Source organism: Lepisosteus oculatus, chromosome 14 (genome assembly GCF_040954835.1).
Source record: "Lepisosteus oculatus isolate fLepOcu1 chromosome 14, fLepOcu1.hap2, whole genome shotgun sequence".
Taxonomy (NCBI): Eukaryota; Metazoa; Chordata; class Actinopteri; order Semionotiformes; family Lepisosteidae; genus Lepisosteus; species Lepisosteus oculatus.
Window position 1 is genome coordinate 54,331,829 of NC_090709.1, and position 9,937 is coordinate 54,341,765.

The window sequence follows — 9,937 nt, forward strand, 5'->3', positions numbered from 1 at the left end:
ACAACAGAAAAGTCACACTGTACTAAAGAACAGGGGAAATCTCACACATCCTCCTCTGAAGAGTCCTGCGTGTGGAAAACGATGTACAGTTATGTCCCACTGGCGTCCAGCTTTATTCAGAAGGACAAACTGAAGCTGTCAAGTGCTGCCATGAAAGACCTTAGAGACATAGAAGCAGTGCTGATCAACAGTGATGAGGGTGACATGACCCCTGAGTTACTGGACAGAGTTGGTGAGTTTTTCAAGAGATTTGGTTCCCACGCTGACCAGGGTCCTCTTCACTTTGGTGGGGTGTTCTGGTGGAAGGCCTCTGCCCAGGGGTTCAGCAGCAGTGAAGTCAGACAGATGAACAGCCTGATATCTGAAGCCTTACATCTCTATGTTGGTGCTGGATACAGTAAATTAACCTCTTTATGTTCACCTAAAGAGAGCAATGTCGCTGGAATCAGAAAACATTTCTTATTACTGAAAAAATTTTTTTTTTCAATCACTGCGCCTAAAAGTGAAGTGAGCGTGTCTGCATCACAGCTGAAAGGATCCTTTACTGGGAGCTACAGTGAAGCACAGATGAGCAGAGTGAAGCTTTCTGTCTCTAAAACTGGGGGACCTGCTGAAACCAACAATCACCTGCAGTGGAAGTGTGCTCTGGTCAGCAGTAACAGGACCTGGCAGGTGATAGACAGAGGAACCAGTTTGATTCCTGTGTGGGACATCATCCTGTCTGCTCACACTCAAGACTTCACAGACCCTTTCAGACTGAGCAGCAGCCTGCTGGAGGCCTACAGAAGGATCACAGGGCAGGACGCAGACCTGATGTTGACACACATTGTTAATAAAATGAAAATGGAAGATTTTACTAATTTGCTTCAAAAACTGGGAATTAAGTCTGTGTATTCCAGCAAAATTGAAAAATCAGAGGTTCTTGTCATTGACAGTCTATCACTCAGTGCCAAGAAGCCAACAACAGAGACACAGCTGTGTTCTTACTATCTCTACAAGCTCATGACGCTGGACTACAGTGCTCGGTTTTTTGTACTGAAACTTACAGATAATGAATTTAAGAAAAGCAGTCCAGACAACCAGTGTTCCAGTAAAAACAAAAGGAGTGACTTCTTCAGCGTTGAACAGGAGGAAGATGAAGAGGATAACAAACTAGACTCATATATTCACCCCATGGACGTCCACATGGCTGTGTTCCACTGCTCTGGTGACTTCCTGAGAGCGTTCCTCTTCAACAAGCTCTCCACCTGTCAGTTTGCCTTGCCCCTCCTGGTGCCCAGCCCTGAGACTGGGGCAGTGGAGCTCCCTCTGTGGGCCCTGAGGCAGGTCAAGAGGTCCTGGTGCAGTAAGGAGCTCTCAGTGAGAGGCAGCTCTGTGAAACACAACTGCAGGGACATGTTCAACACTCCAGTGCCAACTGTGTCCTTCATCAGGCTGGGATCATCCTCCATCTCAAAATCCCAGATCCTGAACAGTGTCATCAGCCCCAAGAGACACAGTGTGTTTTTCCACCGGCACTGCAGGGGCAGCTCCCCAGACTGCCTGCTCATGGACGGGGTGGTGGAGATCGCCTGGTACTGTCCAGGAGGCAGGAAGGACGACGTGTTCGACAGCTGTATAGCTTTCCTGAACCTTCACGGAGATGCCAGCCAACACCCAGAGCAGCTGCAGTTTCTCCAGGAGGTCAGCACTGTCAACGTGCTTCTGATCCCAGAGTCTCCGCTGGTTGGAGAAGAGAAGAAGAAAGCTGAGGCTCTTTCCAACTCTCCTGTCCCCCTGATCTGTCTGTTTGCTGGACAGAGTAAAGTCTCTCCAGGAAACAATCCAACCAAAGTGAGACTGGCAGCCAAGAACAGGAGCGAAGGTAATCTGACTGATGAGATCAGTTCACACATCAAACACTGCATCTCCACTGTGAACAAGACCTCCAGCCTGCAGACATACTTACAGGCAGCGAGACAACAGCAGTTCAGGGTGGATGAAGAAAGCGAATTCTGTACAGAAGGGAAGGAAAAGGCCAAGATTTTGTTGAATCTGTTGAAAGAGGAGAGATTATCAACCCTAAAAGAGACTCTGCTGCCTCTGCAGGGTGAGCTGTGGCACAGGTGGTGCATGAAGGACAAAGAACAATATCGTCTGAACAGCAAAGCGAACAAAAGTATTGAACAGCAAATGAGTGAGATCAGAGCTGAGAAAACAGCCCTCCGTCATGAACAGCTGAAGAGAGCTTTCCCTCTCCATGACTTCACGAGATCCTTCCTAGAGTGTTTAACTTCTGCAGATCCACAAGACACCAAGCTGTTCATGCTGCACTGGCTAGGGATGTATCTAGATGAACTGACTGCAGACACGCTGAATGAACTTCAGGAGAAATACCACTCCACGTGGACAACACTGAGACTGAAAGACAAGAGTAAGGACAAGGATCAGGAAATTAAACTGCAGAAGGATCTGAACACAATATCTAAACAGATTAGTGCTGCTACTCTCGGACTTCAACACCTCATGAGAGAAACCGCTCAGCTCTATGAAGCTGGTCAATCAGGAGAGAGTCTAAAAAATCAGAGACAGTTTCTCAGTGTCCTTCCTGCTGTTGGAGCGGAGATGCTGATGTCAGGACACCCTCTGGAGCTGATGGACGGAGATGCTGCCCATGTGCCCCTGGTGTGGATTGAGGCCGTCCTGGACAAGCTCACTGAGAGACTTGGAGACAGAAAGGTGTTTGTCCTCTCAGTCCTTGGAGTCCAGAGCTCAGGAAAGTCCACTCTGCTGAACACAATGTTTGGGCTGCAGTTCACAGTGAGTGCAGGCAGGTGCACCAGGGGAGCGTTCATGCAGTTAGTGAGAGTGAGTGAGGAGGTCAGAGCCCAGCTGCAGTATGACTTTGTCTTGGTGGTGGACACAGAGGGGCTTCGGTCACCAGAGCTCAGTAATAAAACCTCACTGAGTCATGACAATGAATTAGCAACTTTAATTATCGGGATTGGGGACATGACTCTTATCAACATCATGGGAGAGAATCCGTCTGAAATGCAGGACATTCTCCAGATTTGCGTCCAGGCATTTCTGAGAATGACAAGTGTTCAGATCAAACCAAGTTGTATTTTTGTGCACCAGAATGTTGCAGAAGCTTCAGCGAATGACAAGAATATGGAGGGAAGGAGGTGTCTCCTGGAGAAACTGGATGAAATGGCCCGCATTGCTGCTACAGAGGAAAAGCATGAAGTTACTGGCTTCAGTGATATAATCCAGTTCGATGTGGAATCACAGGTTTTCTACTTCAAAAACCTTCTGGAAGGAGACCCTCCGATGGCTCCTCCCAACCCCTCCTACAGCCAGAATGTCCAGGAGCTGAAGATGAAGCTCCTCAGTGTTGCTCAGTGGCAGCCTAGAGTGAAGTTTCCCTCACTGTCCGAGTTTAAATTACGGATCAGAGATGTCTGGAATGCACTGCTGGGGGAGAACTTTGTCTTCAGCTTCAGAAACACCCTGGAAATGTTGGTTTACAGTAAACTGGAGGAGAAGTACGGAGAGTGGTCATGGAAGATGAGGAAAAGAGCCCTGGAGATACAGAACAGACTGAGCAACCAAATTAACAATAATATAGTTCAGGCTGTGACATTGTCAGATCTGATGAGAGAATTTAATGGGGTTTACAGCACTCTGACAGCTGAAATAGAGAAGTATTTTAAAGAGGAAAAAAAACAGGAGATCTTGATTAACTGGAAGGTGAATGTTGATAAAAGATTTGAGATCCTGAGGAATGAGCTCACTGAAGAAACCCGAAAACAGAGCAATGAACTGATCAGACTGAAGAAATTCCGATTAGAGCTGGACAGGAAGAAATCAGAATATGAATCAGAACTGATTAAAATGAGCAAAGACCTGGCTTCCAGACTGAAGGAGCAGAAGCTCAGTGATAAGAAAGTGGAGGAGCAGTTTGACAGACTCTGGAAGAGCTGGGTGACCAGAGTGTCCTCAGAGCTGCCCCCTGAGGAACCGCTGGACATCAGAGCCACAGTGCAGAACATCCTGCTGGAGAAATTCAAGAACCAGGGAGATGTCCTCAACAAGATTGTCAACAGAGAGGAGATGTTCCAGTTCAATAAGAAAAAACACATCAAACAAAGCTGGGCAAGATCTGTATGGAACACAGTTACTTCTCAAGACCCACAGTGCGGGTTTCATGGGAATGAACTCACTCAGCACATACAGAGAGCTGTTAATAAATACATTGACAGGAGAGAAGGGGAGAAAGTGGATTTCAATGAAAACTTCATCCATGAAATCCTGGGGCTGATAAAAAGTAACATAACTGATTATGAAAAGTCTACAGAGCAAAATATATTCACAAAGGAGTACGAGTTTGAACTGTCTGTCTATCTGTGCTTTACTGCAGCACCACAATTTGAGAAACTACACACAGCCTTCAGGAGAGCCAACAATCCTCTGATTTACCTCGAGAGTAAGAGGGATCAGTACCTTGACTCTTTTAAGAGCTTCTGTAAAGGAGCCACATCTGTCACATTCTTTGTAGATTTTTTGTGCAGATGTCTCAAACCTGCGATCCAGCAGGCAGTGTGTGCTAAGACCTGTATCCAGATCACAGATGATATGAAATCTAACTGCCCTGCTTTCAGTGGTAACAGATCCAACCTGGAGAACCACATTCTGAGACACCTCGCTGAGCAGGAGGACTTTGACTCCTATATGGAATATATTAACCAGCCAAAGGATTATTTTGAGAGGTTTATAAGGGAGCGTGTTGAAAGATACTGTAGAAACAACAGTGATCAACTGAGAGTGATGTTTAATACCAATCTGACTGACCTTGTACAGCAGGTTATAACAGTGAACACTACTGTCACTGCAGCTGTGAGAGAGAGACATGGTGGTGCCACCTTGTGGCTGGATGACTTCTGTGTAGCACTCAGTGATCATATGGAGCTCCCCAGACAGGACTTCAGAAACATTGAAAATGAAGACATCACAGACCTGAAGTTCCTCAGAGAAACGATGGACAGATCACTTGAGGAGATACTGGAAAATCTTCAGAAAGAAAGCAGCAGCAAACCTGACCTTGACTTAAAGATGTTCAGACTCAGACCTGATGAGATTCTGTGTGAGGCGCTCAGTGGATGTTGGGAACAGTGTCCCTTCTGTAAAGCCATCTGTACAAACACCATCCCTGGCCATGAGACTGACCACAGTGTCCAGTTTCACCGATCAAAAGCTCTGGCTGGCTGGCATCGCTGTGGAACTGATGAATTCTCTGTTGATTTTTGTACCACTTCAGTCAGCAGTGACAAGAGATTCAGACCTTTGAGTTCCAGTAGTTCTTTCCCTTATAAGACCTACAGAGCAGCAGGTGAACCTTACAGTAGATGGAGCATCACCCCAGATAACAGCGAACAGTCCTACTGGAAATGGTTCATCTGTACTTTCAGGTCACAGCTGGAGGGGAAATTAAAGCTAAAATTTGAAGGTAGTGGTGAAATTCCCGATGAGTGGAAAACAATTGAAAAGAGGAAATGAAGTAACTTTAGATCTGAGAAAGAAAAAAGTACCATTAATAACAAAATTTAAAGATGAACTTTTCATATAAATGTCTTTTTGTATAAACTGACACCTGCAATGGTGTAAAAATGAAGTGATATCAAACAAACAGTTCTACTGGAAATAGTTCATCTGTACTTTTAGGATAAAGATCGAGCAGGAATTTGGACTGAAATTCACAGGTCTGGGTAAACTCCCTCAAGACTGGGACAGAAGCAAAAAGGAAGCAGCCCTGAGAGACGTGTAGTAAACCCACATCAGTGTAAATATTTAGGTATTCAGGGACACCGATTCAGAGGGATTATGGATCAATCCTTTCAGGAGCTCACCTACGGATCAAGTCAGTCTTACAGGTCCTCATATCATATCGTCATGCTCATCTGTAACAAATCTGGTTATTAATGAACAGATGAGAAGCTCTCTGGGTTAGATATGGTAACATATGGCCTTCAGATTGATTTAGGATTGAGGTTCCAAAAAGAGAACTGTCTCCCAGTAAAATTATTTCAGTACTAGAATGTCACAGAAAGCTCTCACTCAACAGACATTTAGACACTGAATAGTGAATGAGTAACTGCAGATTTCTGCAACTATTGTGTTTTATTTTAACCTGAAATTGGTTTTATCTTTAAACTTTATTCTGACATTTGTTTTGCTGTTTGTGAAAAGTCATTCAGAGTTTGACTAAGGAACTTCATGCTGTATTTTGAAGCTGTGGGTGTGATGTCCACAGGAAATCCCGGCATCTGCTCTCATACTCCATCAGGGGTCGGGTTTTCTGTGTAGGAAAATTCTTATGTTTACTGTGCTGATAAATTCTTATATCCTCTGGTGTGTGATTAATGGAAAAAGATTAAAATAGGGAAAAAAATGATATACTGCAATAGAAACACAATACATTGAAATGGTAATTGAAAATTGGTGACAGTTGGTGACAAAACTTTCTTCTGCTCCTGTACTGACAGATGGGATAATTACTGCTTCTAACTTAAATATCTAATAAAGGAAATCACAATCAAATGTGACAAACTGTATCTTTTTACAAGCATTAAAAAGTAGTGACATTTCACTTGGGTTGTTTTCTTCATTTTGAACTGTTTGTTGTTTGACAAACATACAATTTTGCAATACATCATACCAGATTAATCTGCCAGTACAGTTCCCTCCAGTTTTACAATCAGCGATTCTGTATACTTTCTTCACTTTCAGTCAAATGACACTACAAGTCCAGACCACTGAAACCCCCACCATGGTCAAATTATTAGGATCCCTACTTAAAGATCTTAAAGTGTTCCGACAAAGCCTGAAATGAAATAAACAAACATACCATACAACTTCAACACCTCAATGGTTCTGTTTTTATCAGCTGACATAGTAGTGAGCACAGAGCTGTAAACTGTAACTGCTCTACAGAGGGCAGAAATACACACAATATTAAGTCTTGTTTTCACCCTTTTATACCTGCTACATCTTAGTTGCAGGGTAGTGCAGTGGTTAACATCGCTGCCTGGCTTCAGTTCCTGGGGGACTGTCTGTGTGGTGTTTGCATGTTTGTGTTCACTTGGGTTTCGGGTTAATTGGCTTGTGGGAAAATTGGCCCTGGTGTGAATGTGTGTGTGTGTCTGTGTGTACCCTGCGATACACACAGACACACACACAGACTGGCGGGACGGGATGTCCTGGTGTGTGTGAGTGTGTGTTTGTGTGTCTATGTGTGCCCTGAGACAGACTGGCATCCCGTCCAGGGTGTGTGAGTGTGTGTTTGTGTGTCTGTGTCCAGGGTGTGTGTGCTGTCTTACACCCATTGCTTGTCAGGACAGACTATGGCTCCCCTGCAATCCTGGATTAGAAAATGGACAGATATACAAAACAATATATAAACAATATATAAACAATTATATTTCTATTGGTAAAAAAGCCCTCCATACGAGAAATACTACATGGTGCAGAGGAGTGTACTGTTGTGTACTGTTGTCTTGTACAGAGGACATCTTGTTACTGACCCACACACACTCACCAGTAGGAGAATATGGTGACTGTGGCTGTTTTTCCCAGGTGTGTCCCTAAACCATATTGCAATATGAATAAAGACCTTACTGAGTGAATGAGAATTACATTCACATGAAACAAATGGTCAGTAATAATTCTGTAAAATAGGAATCTTCACTGGTATATTAATATATATTTTAATTAAAATGTTATATTTCTTCTACCTGCTACACTACATCTGTTCTCACCCCTCCGTCTGGGCAGAGAGGGTGTAAGGTGCGGTAATAAGCCCCTTTATGATTTAAAAGATTATTAACAGGATAATATAGTCAAAACCGTCTTTCGGATGAGACGTAAAACTGAGGTCCTGACTCTCTGTGATCATTAAAAATCCCAGGGGTTTCTCGAAAAGAGTAGGAGTGTAACCCCGGCGTCCTGGCCAAATTTCCCATTGGCCCTTACCATTCATGGCCTCCTAATAACCCCCATCTCTGAATTGGCTTCATTACTCTGCTCTCGTCTCCACTGATAGCTGATGTGGGGTGAGCGTTCGGGTGCACTATGGCTGCCGTCGCATCATCCAGGTGGGGCTGCACACTGGTGGTGGTGGAGGGGAGTCCCCATTACCTGTAAATTGTTTTGAGTGGAGTGTCCAGAAAAGCGCTATATAAGTGTCAGCAATAATTATTGTTATTATAAAATGCCCCTTACTGAAAGCAGAAATATACAAACCAGCCCGCGAAGGAGTCGGTGTTTAATAATAATATAATAATAATAACAACAACAACTCAAACGTACAAATGTCAAATCGTCATTGATAGAAGCCGCCAACAGTTCCTGCTGTAATGCTCTGTTATGTACCACTCTCATATTTTCATTGTTTAATAGAGAGACTCGGAGAAGGGTGAATACTCGTGTGTCTTTACTTGATCAACCTCACTTCCTCCCACATTTCCGGGTATTGTGGGTAATGTAGTACACAAGCGGCTCGCCAGATACAGCAGGTATCCCACCTGTCAGCTCCTCACAAGCAGAGGGCTCCGGTACTGTACATCAACACTCCCAGCTGATCCTCAGTAACAGCTCCTGGCATAGAAACACGACCCAGCGCTTTCCTGTCAACTCTTGTACACTTGAACAAGTAACAGCTTTATTCCCTGCTGGTAAGAGGAGAGACATGTCACTATAGATACAGTTCACACCTGAAGAAGGCTCCACAGACGATACGTTGTGTTTTCTCTCTTCTCTTTTCAGCAGGAATAAACCTGGTACTTGTTTTATCTTGTATATATATTTATTTATTGTAGTTGTCACTCAGTAAAGCGCTTTAAGAAACCACCTTTAAAGGCGCTATATAAAATAAAGTGGATTATTATTATATAAAACTCACACAACGTCAGCTCTTGCACACTCGTGTGCTTCTGCATCGACAGCTGTCTCCCGTCCTCAACTCGACCCGCAGACCCACACGAACTTGACCTGTCGAACCTGCTGTCGGGCTGCGGCTGGTTTTTACTGAAACGGAATGAATCCGGATCGGAGCCGCCGGACTGTCAGTGGGCCCGTCGCCATGGAAACCAGACCAACCGAACCACCTCCCCTGCTCGTCTAATAATATCGCATATGGCCACCATTGCAGGTTATTTGAGCCCTTCTCTGTGAATAGCAGGGACCGCAGCCATCGGGCTGATGGGAGATTTCCCTTTGGCTCAAGTAGCTGGCTGGGACCCTGTTGAGTGATGCCGGAGGCCTGGGTTCGAGTCGCCGACGTTGGGGAGCCGACCTGGGGCGACAGTGGCGAGGGCGCGTACCCACGTAAGCCCAGGACCATTACAATATTAATTATTATTATTTTTGTTGTTCTTGTAACATTTGGATCTTGAAGTCAAACTTTTCACACATCCTGTACCATTTCTCACCTCAGCGTCTCAGACTCAGTGTTTCCTCTTTTAGTTTTAATCACACGCTCTTCGGCGCTGACCAGATGTATATCTATATGTGCTTTAGTAACACTGATTCATGACTCGGTGAAAAAATTAACGCAATTTACCAACAGGTACAGGACATTTGGGAAGAAAATAGTTCGCAAGCTGATTTTTTACTTCCCAGTATAAATGTTATCTGCCGTCTTAATGGGACAGTTTATAAAACTCTTCAGGACCGGAGGACACAGGTGAGAGAGACATATAGCATTATTATTATTATTATTATTATTATTATTATTATTATTATTATTATTATTACCAGTACAGAAGCACCACATTTTAAACCAGTTTAAACTGGGACAGGGTGCAACCCGGATCAAGACAAGAACTGAGAGATTCCTCAATCAGTTTCAGTAAACCCCACTAATACCCCGTGTAGGAAAGAAGACTCGCTTGTCACTCCTGTT

General features: G+C 44.2%; 1 protein-coding gene across 1 annotated transcript; it reads left to right on the forward strand.

Annotated features, from left to right (window-relative positions):
* On the forward strand, positions 1-6,606 carry LOC138242412 (interferon-induced very large GTPase 1-like). Its single transcript, XM_069197892.1, has one exon. It carries the CDS (start codon positions 82-84, stop codon positions 5,533-5,535), a length of 5,454 nt encoding a protein of 1,817 aa, XP_069053993.1. The 5' UTR covers positions 1-81; the 3' UTR covers positions 5,536-6,606.
* Positions 6,607-9,937: the final 3,331 nt, after the last annotated feature.